At 36.5% G+C, this 18,723-nt stretch overlaps 1 protein-coding gene across 1 annotated transcript; it reads left to right on the top strand.

Annotated features, from left to right (window-relative positions):
• The first annotated feature begins 13,617 nt into the window (after window positions 1-13,617).
• LOC125868537 (uncharacterized mitochondrial protein AtMg00810-like) lies at window positions 13,618-14,616 on the top strand. The gene is made up of 3 exons (XM_049549162.1): window positions 13,618-13,678; window positions 13,899-14,239; window positions 14,341-14,616. The coding sequence occupies exons 1-3, from the start codon at window positions 13,618-13,620 to the stop codon at window positions 14,614-14,616; spliced, it is 678 nt and encodes a 225-aa protein (XP_049405119.1).
• Window positions 14,617-18,723: the final 4,107 nt, after the last annotated feature.

An 18,723-nucleotide genomic window follows, 5' to 3' on the forward strand; every position in this document is an offset into this window, starting at 1 on the left:
GACGGGGATTTGAGGGAGCAAGTGGTAGAGGTTAGGAGGATCAATGATAGGTTGATGTTGATTAAGCTAGTCGTTGGAGGAGGTACTTTGAGTGTTATTAGTGCTTATGCACCTCAAGTGGGCTTGGGTGAGGAGGCCAAAAAGCTCTTTTATGAGGTTTTGGATGAGGTAGTTAGAGGTATACCAAGCACTGAGAAGATTGTCATTGGTGGAGATTTTAATGGACATGTCGGGGCAACTTCAAATGGCTTTGATGATGTTCATGGAGGCTTTGGTTTTGGGGAGAGAAATGGGGGTGGAACTTCGCTTCTGGATTTTGCTAAGGCCTTTGAGTTGGTGATTGCTAACTCATGCTTCCCGAAGAAGGAGAACCATTTGGTTACCTTTCGTAGCTCGGTAGCTAAGACCCAGATAGACTATCTACTCCTTAGGAAGGGTGATAGAGGCCTCGTTAAGGACTGCAAGGTTATCCCAAGAGAAAATCTTACTACCCAACATAAGCTTTTGGTGATGGACCTGGTAATTAAGAGGGATAGGAGGAAAAAGGTGGTTTCTGACCGATCGAGGATTAAGTGGGGGGGGTTTGACCCCTGACCTTTCTCAGGAGATGGGTGAGAAGTTGAGTGGGATGGGGGCTTGGAGTGGTAGCGGGGATGCAGACACCATGTGGAATAAAGCAGCTAGTTGCATTAGAGAAGTTGCTTCTAAGGTTTTGGGGGTATCAAGGGGTAAATTTGGAGGGCATAAAGGAGATTGGTGGTGGAATGGGGAAGTCCAAGGCAAAGTGAAAGCGAAGAAGGCTGCATACGTAAAGTTGGTGGAGTGCGTAGATGAGGAAGAGAGGCGGACGCTTAAGAAAGCCTATAAGACGTCAAAGACAGAAGCTAAGGCAGCAATTACGAAGGCTAAGACGGCAGCTTTTGAACGCTTGTATGGCGAGCTGGGGGACAAAGGTGGGGAGAAGAAATTGTATAGGCTCGCAAAAGCAAGAGAGAGGAAAGCTCGCGACTTGGACCGAGTGAAGTGTATCAAGGATGAGGAAGGTAAAGTATTGGTGAGACCTCCATCAAGCAAAGATGGCGAAGATACTTCCACAAACTTTTAAATGAAGAAGGGGGCGGAGACATTGTGTTGGGTGATTTGGCGCACTCTGAAGGACTTCGGGACTTTGGGTACTGCAGGTGTTTTAGGATCGAGGAGGTTATACGTGCTATTAGTAGGATGAGTAGGGGAAGAGCGACCGGACCCGATGAGATCCCGGTGGATTTTTGGAAGAGCACGGACAAGGCAGGTTTAGAGTGGTTGACTGGGCTGTTTAATGTTATTTTTAAGACAGCAAAGATGCCTGATGAATGGAGGTGGAGTACAATGGTTCCGTTATATAAAAACAAGGGCGATATCCAGAACTGTAACAACTACAGGGGTATCAAATTGCTAAGCCATACTATGAAGATTTGGGAGAGAGTGGTGGAGATGAGGGTGAGAAGAGGGGTGTCCATTTCTGAGAATCAGTTAGGATTCATGCCGGGACGGTCGACTACCGAAGCCATTCATCTTATGCGAAGACTGGTAGAAAAATATAGAGAAAGGAAGAGAGACCTACATATGGTGTTCATTGACCTTGAAAAGGCCTATGACAAAGTACCGAGGAATGTCCTCTGGAGGTGCTTGGAGGCTAAAGGTGTCCCGATGATTTATATTAGGGCAATAAAGGACATGTATGATGGAGCCAAGACTCGGGTTAGAACGGTTGGAGGTGATTCAGAACATTTCCCGGTTAAGATGGGGCTGCACCAAGGATCAGTCCTTAGCCCTTTTCTATTTGCTTTGGTGATGGACGAGTTGACGCGGTCTATTCAGGAGAGGGTCCCATGGTGTATGTTATTTGCGTATGACATAGTACTGATTGATGAGACGCGGGATAGAGTCGATGCGAGGTTGGAGGTGTGGAGACAAACGCTGGAGTCCAAAGGGTTCAGGTTGAGTAGGACCAAAACAGAATATTTGGGGTGCAAATTCAGTAATGCGTTGGATGAGGCAGATGGGGATGTGAGACTTGCCACACAGATCATTTCTAAGAAAGAAAGTTTTAAGTATCTTGGGTCGATAATCCAAAGTAGTGGCGACATCGATGATGATGTCACACATCGCATTGGGGTTGCTTGGATGAAATGGAGGCTTGCCTCTGGAGTCTTGTGTGATAAGAAAATTCCACCTAGACTTAAAGGTAAGTTTTACAGAGTGGTAGTTGGACCGGCCTTGTTGTATGGAGCGGAGTGTTGGCCAGTCAAGAAATCGCATGTCCAGAAAATGCATGTTGCGGAGATGAGGATGTTGAGATGGATGTGTGGGCACACTAGGAGTGATATGATTAGGAATGAAGTTATCCGGGAGAAGGTGGGAGTGGCCTCTGTGGTGGACAAGATGAGAGAAGCGAGACTGAGATGGTTTGGACATGTGAGGAGACGGTGTGTAGAAGCACCAATGAGGAGGTGTGAGGGGCTGGTTGTAGAGGGTACGCGGAGGGGTAGAGGTAGGCCTAAGAAGTATTGGGGAGAGGTGATTAGACAGGACTTGGCTCAGCTTCGCATCACCGAAGACATGACTCTAGATAGGAAAGTGTGGAGGTCACGTATTAAGGTTGTAGGTTAGTAGGGTTAGAGTGTTGTCCTCCCTTGCGAGAGTATGGGTTGTTAGCGTTTGTAGTAGTCCGTGCCTTTCCCTTGCAGTTCTTGTTTGTGTTACATTTAGTCTTCTGGCTTTTAGTGCGTTCACTCTCATTGATTTGTTGATGTTGCTGTCCTCTGTTGATTAACTAGCTTTCTTATTGGATGTGATGTTTTACACAATGTTTCCCTAGCCTTTTACTTGGTTTTGATGTACTTGAGCTGAGGGTCTCTCGGAAATAGCCTCTCTACTTCTACGAGGTAGTGGCAGGGTCTGCGTACACTCCACCCTCCCCAGACCCCACCTAGTGGGATTTCACTGGGTATGTTGTTGTTGTTGTTGTTGTGTTATTCCTTCCTTGGAGAGAAAAAATTTGGAGATCTATAAATTGAAAATCCTTATTCTCATAACATAACACAATAGTGTCCACAATGTAGATGTTTAAAAAGTTTTGTTTATGGGTAGATTTATTCTCTTTATTTTATATTAGTTTTCATATAATAATATTATGTTTTTAGTATATTGTTTGTCAATCTAATTTATCACTGTCTTTATTTGCACTTGTAAGCTTCCACATGACTCCCGAATTACTTTCGAACCCAACATTTGTTTCTATTAAATATGGATGCATGAGCATATCCGAAAAAGTATTCCTGAAAATCTTCTAAAACAACATAGAAGCAAGCTGTCATGAGAAAATAAGGCTGCATATTAGCTTTTAAACATAATGAAAGAAGAAATTAGAACCACAAGGGGATTCAAAATCTAAAGTTTATATATTATTACAATGACTTCAAATTTATATATATGTAATAATATCAATATTTTCATCCACAATTAACTATTTTCTAGAAATTACTATTATAAATACAAAGTCTCTAGGCAAAATTTTTTAGGTTCACGTGAACCCATGGATTATAATGTAGACCTTCCTCTTTTGTTACCTCCATCACGAGCATACGCATCAAGTTATGTTTGAAATTACTTTCACACACTTGAACTATTTCATTGAGAGCTTATTACCTTCCTAGATTCGATCCACCATCATTGGGTTCAGCTTTGTTGCCATCACTAGTTTTTTGTTCCTGGGAGCAAAAGATTGCAAAAGAAGAGAGATTACTAGCTTATTAAGCAAAATATTTACTTGATATATAAAAGACTACACTGATACTTTAGATTTCTACTTGGAAATATTTGGGGGCAGGAAAAAGGAAGTTACTTCAAGTGACAAATATAAAAAACTATTTGAATAGTACTATTAAGATGGAAAGAGGGCACTAGAGTTAATTAGTTATACAACTAGTGGCACAAGAAAAACCTTAGAATTAAACCTCTGATGTATCCATTCATTCAGATCATCTACTTTCGCAAAACAAATTACATCATAATTCAATTATTCGACACTCGGTGTACTCAGAGAACCGAGGTTAAATCTTCATTTCAGGGAATTAAAAAATATACACAACATTGGAATTGAAATTCAAGAGCACGCTAAGTCAGAAAGAAATTCCTCAACTTTAGTAGGTTGTCGATTAGCAGCTGTTCTAACAGGGGAAATAAGGGCTCATTAGTCATGATTTGGAGTTCACACTTTAATTATGATGCAGCTTCAACAACTATTCAACTTCTGAATTATGTTCGATCACTCATTATTTCAATAAGAAAAATAACAAAAGCGGAGATTGAATTTCACTGAGATAACAAGACATTAACCAAACTTGAATCCTTAACTAATGAAAGAGTGTTCAAATTCCAAGAAACCAATGGCCTCTAGAGAACAAATACAAGATTAAATGATATGACAACGATCTTCCAAAAGTGCATTGAGAGCATGAAGATGTCTATGTATATACAAGATGAAATATTCTATTGGGGATATGCAATAGTTGTCATATTTCTTATATTAGTGTGTTGTTTGTAAGTAGAAATATGTACTGTTCCTACCTTCTAAGTTTTCATTTTACTTGTGTGTTTTGTTGCAAGAAAGGATAAGCATTCCTCCTTCAGTATCTATAAAAAGTTTATCTTTGGTGTGTAACTCTAGTGTTGCTTCCTGAATCACTTTATCCTTGTTAGTGCTTTGTTTTTTATTTAATACTTCGTTGTTATGGTACATAGTGAATTAGGGAAATATAATAGGATGACACAATGAGATTGGAAAAATGTTGGTTTTGTTCCTCAACTGTATATCCAGGCCATGGTATTCCATTTGTTCGAAATGACACAAAGGTAGAACATTAATCTTGTTGGAAGTTTCATTTTATTTAGGAACTATTTATTTCACATTTGTTGGTCTTTTATTAAGTTGAATTGTTCAACTCCTAGTTATTAGGAAGTAGACGTGTTTTCAGTTTAGATAGCCGAGTTTGCTAGGAGTCCTAGTAGTAGTGGGTTTGTGGGTTTAGTGCTTAGCAATAAGATCTCTGTAAAAAGTCTATATAATAGACTTATCCTATCTCTATTGAAATAAGAGAGTTACGCAGTTTTTTGTTTTCTTCTGTTGAGTTTTTCTGCCTGCTTTATTCATTGTTCTGCTTGTCATATTTTATCAGCGGTATCAGCTCAAGGTTAAAAACAAACAAACAAAAAAAAACCAGTGAGGTAGATTTCACCCAAAATTTTTATTCTTTCCATGGCTTCAGAGAACAACTTTGTGCAAGCAGCCATTCCTCATTTTGATGGTCATTATGACCATTGTAGTATATGAAAAACATTCTAAGGTCAAAGGAGTATTGGCCAATTGTGGAAGACGGCATTGGTGTTCCAGCGGAAGGCGAAGTTTTAACAAATGCTCAAAAGGCGGAGTTCGAAGCAAGAAAAATGAAAGATTTGAAAGCAAAAGATTATCTCTGATTTGAAAGCAAAAAATTATCTCTTTCAGGCTATTGAGCGTCCTATCTTGGAAACTATTCTTTGCAAAGAAACTTCCAAGGATATATGGGACTCAATGAAAAAGAAGTATCAAGGCACTACAAAAGTGAAGCGAGCACAACTTCAAGCCTTGAGAAGGGACTTCAAAACTTTGTGAAGGTGAATCTGTCACTAGCTATTGTGCTAGAACCATGGAGATAAGCAACAAGATGCAATTTCATGGCGAGAAGATGAATGATGTCACAATCGTTGAAGGGATACTATGTTCCTTGACACCGAAATATGATTACGTTGTTTGTTCTATTGAAGAGTCAAAAGACATAGATGCTTTGTCTCTTGATGAATTGCAAATATCTTTGTTGGTGCATGAGCAGAAGATGACCCGAAGTTCAACTTTTGAGAAGCAGGCCCTGAAAACTTCTACTTTTATTTCTTCCAATTCTACAGGAAGGGGTGGCGGTAGAGGTAGTAGAGGAAGAGGGAGAGGAGACCGAGAAAACAAAGATGGCAGCAGGAAATTTAGAGTGAATGATGACTACAACAAAGGCAGAGGAAGAGATTTTTTGACAAATCCAAGGTAGAATGTTATTGTTGTCATAAACTTGGTCATTATCAATCTGAATGTTATACTAGGCTGCCTAATGAGAAAGAAGAAAAGTCAAATTTTGCTGAGAACATGGAAGGAGAAACCTTATTAATGGCAGTTCATGCGAAAAATGAGCCCGCGGAGCAAATTATTTGGTATGTGGATACCGGTCGCAGTAACCACATGACTGGAAGTAAGTATTCTTTCACTGATTTAAATGAAAACTTCCGGTCAACAGTTAGTTTTGGTGATATCTCAACAGTAAATGTGATGGGAAAGGTTGATATCAATTTTAAAATAAAAAATGGGTGTGTGGAAACCATATCTAATGTGCTCTATGTTCCTTCTTTGAAGAGCAATTTATTGAGTGTTAGTGTGGCATTTTAATATTCTAAAAAAAAATATTAAATTTTTCAATATTTTGCATGGTCACACAGACATTGGTTTTTTGGCCGTTGGTTGACTTCTCACTTCTCATATGTTACAAAATGTTGGATGTAATGACAATCATAATTGCTGGATTACTCTTCTGTATTACGATAAATTGGAGTTAGTGACATATGCACTTCAGTTTTGCAACAAAGGCAAAATGCCATTGATGGCATTGGTGCCCACTTGATTGTCACTCCTAATTCCTCCATTATACCTTGTAATCTATGTAACTCCTAGGACATTTATCTTCATTATTTACCACCGCATTATCTTCCTATTTATTCCTACGAAGACTTCTTCTACTATAAATAGTGGTGGTCTTCATTTGGTTTAGATACACAAGAAATTATAGAGTGCATACAGTTTGTCAAAAAAGAGAGTTCGTATTAGTTGTAGGGAGGTGTTTATTTTGTGGAGCTTTGGACTCAACTCTTGTCCAGAGTTGTTGAGTTATACTTTGTGTGAAGGTTGTTGTGTCCTGGAGGGACAAGTGAAGAAGGACTACTGCTGGACCGGTGAAAAACATTTGTTGCAGTGGACTTGAATCTCCTTAAAGAGAGAGATATTCGCGCCTCATCCTGAAGATATTTATTTTTTCATTTTTATTTTCAATTGTAATCTTGTAATTCTGTTATTTTGTAATTTTTCACTAACAATTTTAAGGAGATTCACCATGGCTACAATTGAAAAAACCACGGATGTCAAGATAGGAGGCCTTAACAAGCCATTTCGGTTCAATGGTAGGCATTTCAAAAGATGGAAGGGTAAAGCACTTTCCTACTTAAGTCTTCTCAATGTTTCTTATGTGTTAACTGAGAAGAATCCTAATAAAGAAGACATCACCTCTATGAATGATGATGAAACTATTTCTTATCTATAGGAAGTGAAAAAGTACGATGGTGATTCCTATAAGTGTCGGTATTATATTCTTAATTGTCTATCTGATAATTTTTATGATTATTATGATAGAACTTACTCTAGTGCAAAGAAAATTCGGAAAGCATTGCAAAGTAAGTATGATACCGAAGAGGAGAGCAACATCACAACGAAGGTAAATTTAATTACTTCAAATAATGCTACTCCCAAATCTCACAAAAAAATTTCTTTGAAGCCTAAGAAGAAAAAATTCAAGAAAAATAATGGTAGACCTCCCAAGAAAAATAATGGTGAAAATAACCAAGCACAAAATCAACAAGTTTAACATAATAGACTATGCTTTGTTTGTGGCAAGAGTGGGCATATTACTCGATTTGGCAGATTCTGGAAACGGGGTCCTAACCCTCAGGCAAACATTACCGAAGAACCTTTTGTGGCGGTGATTACCGACATAAACAAGGTTGAGAGTTTTGATGGATGGTGGGCTGATTCTGGTGCAAACCGTCACCTCTATTATGACAAAGACTGGTTTAAAAAATTTACTCATTTTGAGGAGCCTAAAACCATCATGCTTGGTGATTCTCACACAACTCAAGTGCTTGGAATGGAAGATATCGAATTGTGTTTACTTCTTGAAGGGTATTAACTTTGAAAGATGTGCTTTATACTCCTTTTATGAGGAAACATTTGATGTCTAGTTTTCTTCTTAATAAAGCAGGCTTTAAACAAATTATTGAATTTGATCAATATGAAATTGTGAAGAAGGGTATTTTTGTGGGAAAAGGGTATGCTTGGGATGAGATGTTCAAAGTGAATGTAGAAATGAATAAAGTCTCTACTTCTGTTTATATGCTTTCTTCTACCAATTTTTGGCATGCTCATTTGTGTCATATTAATGATCGTTATGTTGGAATCATGAGTAGTTTAGGATTAATCCCAATGGTTAAAAAGAATTTTGAAAAGTGTGAGGATTGTAGTAAAGCCAAAATCACTAAAAGGCCTCATTTTCAAGTTGAAAGAAAAAGTGATTTGTTAGAATTAGTTCATACTGATATTTGTGAACTTGGTAGAATTTTAACTCGTGGAGATAATAGATATTTTATCACTTTCATTGATGATTTTTCTAAGTTTACATATGTTTACTTGATGAAGAATAAAAGTGATGCTTTTGAAAATTTCAAAACTTATCTCCATGAGGTTGAAAATCAATTTGGTAGAAAAATAAAAAGAATTAGAAGTGAGAGGCGCGGTGAATGTGAGTCAAAAGATTTTAATTCTTTTGTTAAATCATTGCGAATAATTCATGAAACTACTCGTCCATATTCTCCTTCATCTAATGGTGTAGCGGAAAGGAAAAATAGAACTTTGGTTGAATTGACTAATGCCATGCTTATTGAGTCACATGCACCTTTATATTTTTGGGGTGAAGCTATTTTGACTGCTTGTTACGTGTTGAATCGTGTGCCTCATAAAAAGTTTAAACTGACACCTTTTGAATTGTGAAAAGGTTACAAGTCAAGTTTGAGATATCTAAGAGTTTGGGGTTGTCTAGCGTTTGTGAGGCTAATGGATCCCAAAATTACAAAGTTGGGTAAGAAAGTTACTACTTGTGCTTTTCTTTGTTATGCTTCAAATAGTACAACCTATAGATTTTTTAATCTTGAAGATAGTATTGTGATAGAATCGAGTGATGCTATTTTTCATGAAAATAAATTTCCTTTTGATTCTAAAAATAGTGGGGGTCAAAGGATTGAACAAAATATTTTGTCACTACCTAGTTCTTCTACTTCTACTTTGAAAAATAAAGAAATTGATGATTTTGAGTTAAGAAGAAGTAAAAGAGCTAGAGTAGAAAAAGATTTTGGTCCTGATTTTTATGTGTTTAATGTTGGAGATAACCCTCTCACTTTAAAAGAAGCTTTATCTTCACATGACTCCATTTTTTGGAAAGAGGCTGTAAATGATGAAATGGAATCACTGATTTCTAATAAAACTTGGAAGTTAGTTGATTTACCACCGGGCTGTAAAACTATTGGTTGCAAATGGGGATCTATTTATAAATATAAGGCTAGACTAGTTGCAAAAGGTTTTAAACAACTAGAAGGCCTAGAATATTTTGATACTTTTTCACCGGTAACAAGAATTACATCCATAAGACTTTTAATTGCTATGACTGCAATTTTTGATTTGCAAATTCATCAAATGGATGTAAAACTATTTTTTCTAAATGGAGACCTAAATGAGGAAATTTATATGAATCAACCCGAGTATTTTGTTGAAGCAGACTAAGAAAGCAAAGTATGTAAGCTTACTAAATCCCTATATGACTTGAAACAAGCACTAAAGTAATGACATGAAAAGTTTGATTCCTGCATGATTGAAAATGATTTTATAACAAATGAGTGTGATAAGTGCATATATCATAAGTCTTGGAATAATTCACATGTGATTATTTGCCTATATGTTGATGATTTATTGATCTTTGGCTCTAACATGAATGTTATTGATGAAGCTAAAAATATTCTTAGAAGCCATTTTGATATGAAAGATCTTAGTGAGACAAATTTTATTTTTAGAATAAAAATAACAAGAACATGTGATGGAATTTTCCTTGACCAGTCAAATTATGTTGAGAAATTTTTTAAAAAATACAACTTTCTTGATTGCAAGCATGTTGCTACTCCTTTTGATTCAAGTGTTCACTTATTTCCCGTTGAAAGTGAAAATGATGTAATAAATCAAAGGGAATATGCTAGCATAATCGGAAGTTTGAGATATGTGACTGATTGCACTAGGCCTGATATTGTATATGCAATAGGAGTACTTGGCAGGTTTACAAGCAAGCCAGGTAATGGACATTGACATACTATAACAAGAGTTATGAGATATTTAATTGGAACAAAAAATTGTGGTTTGTTCTATCAAAAATATCCTACTGTACTTGAAGGCTTTTGTGATGCAGATTGGAACACTTTATCAGGTCATTCCTGTTCTACCACTGGTTATGTCTTTACTTTAGGTGGTGGTGCTATTTGTTGGAGATCAAAAAAAGCAAACTATAATTGCTAACTCTACCATGGAGGCTGAACTAACTGCCTTAGCTTCAGCTAGTGAGGAAGCGAATTGGTTAAGAGATTTATTATTTGAAATACCTTATTTTGAAAAACTAATTCCTCCTATTTTAATTCATTGTGAGAACACTGCTGCAATTGGTAGAGTTCAAAACTGTTATTACAACGGTAAATCCAGACCTACAAGGAAGAAACAAAGCAATGTAAGAGCATATTGGACAAGTGGTACCACTAATGTTGATTATGTCAAATCTTGTGATAATCTTGCAGATCCTCTTACTAAGGCCTTAACGAGAGAAAAGGTCTGGAGCACATCGAGGGGGATGAGATTGAAGCCTATAAATCCTTGAGTCATATATGAGGAAACCCAATCTGGGACTAGAGATCCTATAACCAGGTTCAAAGGGAAAAACTAATCATATGATGACTTGTTGTGAAAAATGCACTATCTTTTTAATCCCTCCCTATGATGTGAGTGCATTGTTTCCTATAGTGAGTTGTGAAGGTTGACTTTACAAAACTCTTAATGAAAATCTATAGCCCGTATGGATGGAGTGTTAACTTACATGAGCGCTCTCAACAGATTTCACCTATGTGAGTATGGAAGTAGGTCGCTTCCTATGAGAATTGGGCTTATTCTCAAAAGCACTCATGAAACCGAGATAACACAAGGCCGTAACGTGCTGGCTTATAAAGCTCATGTCAACACCTTGATTATTATGTGTGAGCAGTGATATTTTATTTCTCTTAAGCAGTCATAGTTCAAGTCTGAGACCACTACGACTCTGGAGTAAAAGTTATTGTTTCACTAAGTGGAGGTTCAATGCAGAACACACTTTCATTATGCATAGTAATCTTCCTTCAGTTGATGAACTCTCTTATCTAATATTAAAATGAGTGGGGGATTGTTAGTGTGGCATTTTAATATTCTAAAAAAATATTAAATTTTGCAATATTTTGCATGGTCACACATACATTGGTTTTCTGGCCGTTGGTTGACTTCTCACTTCTCATATGTTACAAAATGTTGGATGTAATGACAATCATAATTGCTGCATTACTCTAAATTGGAGTTAGTGTCATTTGTACTTCAATTTTGCAACAAAGGCAAAATGTCGTTGATGGCATTGATGCTCACTTGATTGTCACTCTTAATTCCTCCATTATACCTTGTAACCTATGTAACTCCTAGGCCATTTATATTCATTATTTACCACCGCATTATCTTCCTATTTATTCCTACAAAGACTTCTTCTACTATAAATAGTGGTGGTCTTCATTTGGTTTAGATACACAAGAAATTATAGAGTGCATAAAGTTTGTCAAAAAAAGAGAGTTCTTATTAGTTGAAGGGAGGTGTTTCTTTTGTGGAGTTTTGGACTCAACTCTTGTCCAGAGTTGTTGAGTTATACTTTGTATGAAGCTGTTGTATCCTGGAGGGGACAAGTCAAGAAAGACTACTGCTGGACCGGTGAAAAACATTTGTTGCAGTCGGCTTGAATCTCCTTAAAGAGAGCGAGATATCCGCACCTCAACATGAAGAGATTTGTTTCTTCATTTTTATTTTCAATTGTAATCTTGTAATTTTGTTATCTTGTAATTTTTCACTAATATTGAGTGTTGGTCAACTAGTTGAAAAAGGATATGTCATCACCTTAAAGAATGATAGATTCGAATTTTCTGATCTTTCCAAAGGAGTTATTGATATTGTCAAAATGAGTCGAAACAGGTTGTTTCCTATGAAAATTGAAAATGTTTGCTCTATGGCAGAAGTGAAAAATCCTTCATGGTTGTGGCATTTTCGATATGGTCACTTGAACTTTGGTGGCTTAAAGATCCTTCAAAGGAAGAGAATGGTGACAGGGCTTCTAGAAATTATCGTCCCTTCCTAGGTCAGTGAAGAATGTGTTATTGGCAAACAACACCGATCTCAGTTTGTGAAATGCAAGTCATGGAGAGCAAATAGGGTGTTAGAGTTGGTTCACTCAGACATTTGTGGGCCAATAAACCCAATTTCTAATGGAGGGAAAAGGTATTTTATTACCTTTATTGATGATTATTCCCAAAAGATTTAGATATATTTTTTGCAGGAAAAATCAGAGGCTTTTAATATATTTAAAAGTTTCAAAGCTCTCATGAAGAATGAGACTGGAAAGACCATTAAAAGTCTCCGAACAGATCATGGAGACGAATAGTGCTCTAAGGCATTTGAAGAATTTTGTGAGTCTCGTGGCATTCAAAAATAGCTCACAACAACATATACACCTCAACAAAATGGTGTATCGGAGAGAAAGAATAGAACCATTCTCAACATGGTACGAAGCTTGCTGACTCGAGGAAGAGTTCCAAAGACATTTTGGCCGGAAGTAGTAAATTGGAGCGGCCACATCTTGAACATAAATCCTACTTTTTCTCTTTGACATATGACACCAGAGTAGGTTTCGTGTGGAAGGAGACCAGCTATAGATCATTTTAGAGTTTTTGGATGCATTTCCTATGTACATGTCCCATATGTAAAGAGAAAGAAGCTTGATAATAAAGGTGTTAAGTGTTTCTTTCTTTGTGTTAGCAAGGCGTCGAAAGCATACAAGTTGTTCAATCCTTTGACAAAAATGATTGTGGCTAGTAGAGATGTTGTTTTTTATGAAGACAATACATGGAACTGGGATGAAAAGTTATCTAATCAAGTTCTATGCGATGATTAATCTGAAGAAGTAGCTCCAAGGTCTGAAATTCCAGCAAATGTTGCTCCAACTGCTGAAGATTTTCCACCTGCAGAAGAACCTATTGAAACAGAGCAAGCTGTCCCTCGAGTCCGAAAAAGACCTATATGGATGCAAGATTGTTAGGTACCTGTGCTAATATCAATGATGAGACAATTCCTCATTTTGCACTGTTTGCAAATTGTGACCCAATAAGTTTTGAAAGTACGGCCCAAGAAAAAAAATGGAAGGAGGCAATGGATGCTAAAACTTTAGCAATTGAAAAAAATAACACTTGGGAGCTTACTAATCTACCAAAAGGGAAAAGGACCATTTGAGTCCAAAGAGGTCTTTGCTCCAATAGTCAGACTCGATACCATTAGGTTGGTGGTGGCATGGAAGCCCAAAACAAATGGCCAATTTATCAATTGGACGTGAAATCGGCGTTCCTACACGGAGAATTGCAAGAGCAGGTATATGTCGATCAACCCCCTGGTTACATTAAGTATGGTAGCAAAAATAAAGTTTGCAAATTGAAAAAAGAATTATACGGGCTAAAACAAGCTCCACGACCTTGGTATAGTCGTATTGATGCTTATTTCAATAAGGCAGGTTTTAGAAAATGCCCTTACGAGCATACACTTTATACTAAAGTTGAAGATGACAAGCTTGTCATTGTATGATTATATGTAGATGATTTAATTTATACTTGGAATGATTATGTATTGCCTAAACTTTTTAAGAAATTGATGATGACTGAGTTTAAAATGTCGGATCTTGGCTTGATGCATTACTTTATGGGAATTGAAGTGAAGCAGTATTCTGGTGGAATTTTTATTTCACAAAAGAAATATGTCCAGGATATTTTATGGAGATTTGGTATGACAAACTGCAACTCTGTCACCACACCAACAGAGACATGGCTGAAGCTTGAAAATGATTCTATAGGAAAAAGGATTGACAACTCTTTCTACAAGCAGATCGTGGGAAGTTCGATGTATTTAACAGCCACTAGACCTGATATAATGTACTCTGTAAGTCTTATAAGCAGGTACATGGAAAGTCCAAGAGAAGCTCACTTACTGGCTGCTAAAAGAATTTGCAAGGTACTGTTGATTTTGGCATTTTGTACAAGAAAGGAGGCGAATCAGATTTAATCGGCTTCACAGATAGTGATTATGCTGGAGATAAAGATGATAGGAAAAGCACATCCGGTTATGTTTTCATGTTATGTTCAAGTGTTATTTCATGGGGTTTCAAGAAGCAGCCAATGGTTACATTGTCAACTACGAAAGCGGAATTTGTGGCAGCAGCTGTGTGTGCTACTCAAGCTATCTGGTTGAAGAACATTCTGTCTGAACTATGTCTTCTTCCACAAAAGCCAACTCTAATTTACTGTGACAATGGTTAAACGATTAAGATTTCTAAAATTCTAGTGTTACTCGGGAGGAGCAAACACATTGATGTGAAATTTCATTTCCTTAGAGATCTCACAAAGGATAAGATCATTGATGTTGTCTACTGCAAAAGTGAAGACCAAGCTACTGATATTTTAACCAAGCCCCTCAGTTTGCAGCAATTGTGAAGATGAGAAAGCTACTGGGAGTTTGTTCATTGAGGGAGGTTGTCGCTTGTGAAGACAATTAAACTGATGCCTGTGACTTATCAGTTTAAGGGAGGCATTGTTGGAAGTTTCATTTTATTTAAGAACTATTTATTTCACATTTGTTGGTCTTTTATTTAGTTGAATTATTCAACTCCTAGTTATTAGGAAATAGACTTGTTTTCAGTTTAGATAGCAGAGTTTGCTAGAAGTCCTAGTAGTAGTGGGTTTGTGGGTTTAGTGCTTAGCAAGAAAATCTCTGTAAAAAGTTTATATAATAGACTTATCCTGTTTCTATTGAAATAAGAGAGTTGCACAGTTTTTTGTTTTCTTCTGTTGAGTTTTTCTGCCAGTTTTATTCATTGTTCTGCTTGTCATATTTTATCAAATCTTTCTTTTCTTGTTGATTTAAGTCACTTAAATTTGGTTTCTACTACTTCTCTATGTTATATGGTTGCTATAATTAGGTTTAAGAAAATGGTACTTAATTTGTTGGACTCAGTGTTTTCTGTGTCAAAATCACAACATAAGTATCCCCATAAATCTTTGACATATCAAGCTATAATGCATATTTTCTTGTCTGAGTAGGGCTAACAATAAACTTTCTACGCAAATGATCCATATCAATATGTTATTACTCCTTGTGAGATCCTGGTTAAGATAGATTGAGATATTTAAAAAAATATATATCTTCTTTGTGGTAAAAATTACTAGGGGAAATCCTGATTACTAGGGGAAAACTGATTCATATAAGTCGCAACAGTTCACTACATCTTACCTAGCACCGACATGTTTAGTCCATAACACTATATATCAGACATAAGTACCATTGACATTTAGATTTTTTTTGATGAAGTAATAATTTATCGAATGAACAAATTATATGAAGGTAAAGAGGGAAAATTAAGATTCAGGCTTGTCTTGTAAGAAGTTAAATATTCATATACTGTAATCATAATCTGTAAACATCACATTTTGATTGTGGAACTACATGATTTTCACTGTTTGTGCACATAGTTGGAACTTGATCAAGAAAACATACCTGACTCCATTAGGTTCCCCTGAGCTTTGATAATCCTAGATGCCTTTGTTCTTCAAGTTGTAAGGGATTCTGATTTCTCATCCTTTTCCTTTTTTTCTTTCAATTTGCGTTTGTAAGGAAATGAATTGTTCTTAGTTCCTGGTTGTTCATGAACTAAAGGAAAAGCTATTTGTGTTCTCTCTCTGTGCAGATCTTTCGGTTCTGTATGTAAGTGCCACACAAACTTTATGATAAAAGGAATCCTTGTAAAGCTAAATGCACTCAACATTTTCATTCGAGAGGAAGTGTAATAGGAAGGAGAATATTGAAGGAATGTAACTAAGAACACTTTGCAGGCCATCAAGAAAATTGATAAAATCAGTGTCGACAGGGAGGAGAGACATTATACTACAAAGAGGTTCCTTAGACTGTGCTTCACTAATTTCCAATGCTTTTGATTTATCATGTTTCTTTTCTTGCTATTAACATTAGTCGGCAAATCATACATGATGAAAGGAAAGAAAGCCAAGGAGCAAGAGAAGAAACGAAGGAGCTCGAGCAGAGCAGAACATGGTCAAAGCTACTACTGTGTAAGTTAAAGGGAATGAGTTTAGACCTACTCGAATATGCAATGAGTGTAGTGTATGGTAAAGGGAATAATGGAATCTTTTGTTAGATTGTCCTCTTAACTGTAAGTTGTCTTTCTTCTAATGTTAAAACACATATATTAATTAATTACATTTCAAAATAATTCATGAAGTGCTTCTTTCTTAGTTGAACTTTCGTTTGTCCAAATTTTCAAGAAAAAATACTGAAATGTAAAAGAATTTCTAATTGAAGATGTAAGAATTTATTAATAAAGAAGAGTGTCATAAATGTATGATCATCTCATTTAAAGGCACATGAAAATTCTTATGGATAATAGGTGGCAGAAAGTCTTGAAATAGAACTTCTCTTCGCCAATACAATGTCAAAAAATTGACCTTGAATAAAAATGAATCCGAAAGTTCTTCAACTGATGTGGAATCCTTAAAACACTCTGCACGTCAAAGAATTTCTAATCAAAGAAATTACAGATACAAATAAAAGTTTCTTGGTAAAAATTGATGGGTTCATGTAAATCAGTGGATCATAATATAGATCCTCCTCTACTTGTTACCTCCATCACGATCATCTTACTCTAAAGGGGCGGTAGAGCTTGATTAATAAGATATCAAAAGGGCCTGAAAAAACGTAATAGGCTTCTACTCTAGGCTTGTCCGCTTCTTCATGCTCCATCCCTTCATTCAAAAATCAACAAACAACGCTATAGGTATCAGGTGATGTTCGAGTTAACTTGGATTCACTTGGATGATTTCATTGAATACTTATTACCTTTCTAGCTATCTTTTATCACGACCCAAGAGTACCCCCTAGATGTGACATGGTACTTCGAATACTTAGAGACTCCAAGCGAACCACATGGCATAGCATGACACTAAGAAAGCATACCTAACTAAGATAAATAGATAAACAGAATCGAAGTCTCAAATGGTAATCTCAACATAATATTGAATCAGAGTAAAAAGACCATAATGCGAAAATAACTATGTCTGACAACAAGCCTCTACTACATAGTGATTGGTACAAGCCCTAGCTCACTTGAAATATAGGAAAACTGAAATGAAATAAAAGCATAAGTGTGGCCACGTCCCCGAACCATGAAGACTCACCAAACCTGAGCGAAGCTGATAGGATCCAATACTAACTATGTCCTAAGTGATGTGCGTCAGAACCTATATTATAAAACAATATAGGCACAAGAGGTGTATGTGGTCAGTACTCAGAATGTACTGAATATAGGGAAAGATGCATAAACATAATATAAGAGCATGAAAGTCAGAAAATATTAGAATGCATCACCACATAAAACATGACATAATCTGACAAGCTTAGTTCATAAAATATAGTACAAGGTCAATGCTATATTCTGAAAAATCATATCATAAGTAGATATCATATTCTTTTGTGAGAGATACAGTAAATCGACATAAACCATGTGAGCTATAACGTGGAGTTCAGTGTACGTCTCCCACACCAAAAAAGAGTGTCCTACTTTTCAAGGTAAGGACCATAATCATGAGCTTAGGTGGATCAACTAGCTAAAGTCAAATCGAAACATAACTTATAGGGGCACGAGTTCTGAGAACTGGATAATTGCCACTAGTTCAACTCGGTGCTAACTAAACTCCCAACAGAAAACATGAATAATCATCATCATATTAATATGGCTAAAGTATTCATTACCTCCCTGATCTTGAAGCTTTTTATTCGGTGTACACCTAAATTATATTCCGTTTTAATTACCCCCCCCCCTCCCCCTCGAACTTGTTTATTCCTCTATCGCGTACACCTTTATTGTCCACCTGGATTAGAAATTGACAACACACTCTACTAGGCGTGTGAGGAAGTGATTTTTTGCCACATCATAAACCTGCAACGGTAAAAAAACGTAAAAGCTCCATTTTTCTTTAATATTTGGCATATTTTAAACGAAAAATAGCGAAAAATGTAATGAGGGTAAAGGAAACAAAGATTAACACTTACTTGGTAAGAATTTCAGACAAATTTGAAATTTAATCGACCAACTTCACGTCTAGAAAAACCCAAATCCATAAGGAATTCTGCGAAATCAGCCCTTATTCAAAAATAACTTTTAAACAATGAATGTTTGATATTTATTTTTTGTCATATTAATTTATCTAGGTGGCTATTATATATCGAGGTGGAAATCCACATCACCACTATTGCCAGCTGTCACGCGCGTGTAGTCACAATAGGAGCAGATGGAATAAAAAGCTTATGGCTCAGAATAAAAAGTTTCAAGTTCAAGTGGGTAATGATACTTTAGCCTA

The sequence above is a fragment of the Solanum stenotomum genome, chromosome 6, assembly GCF_019186545.1.
Source record: "Solanum stenotomum isolate F172 chromosome 6, ASM1918654v1, whole genome shotgun sequence".
Lineage (NCBI taxonomy): Eukaryota > Viridiplantae > Streptophyta > Magnoliopsida > Solanales > Solanaceae > Solanum > Solanum stenotomum.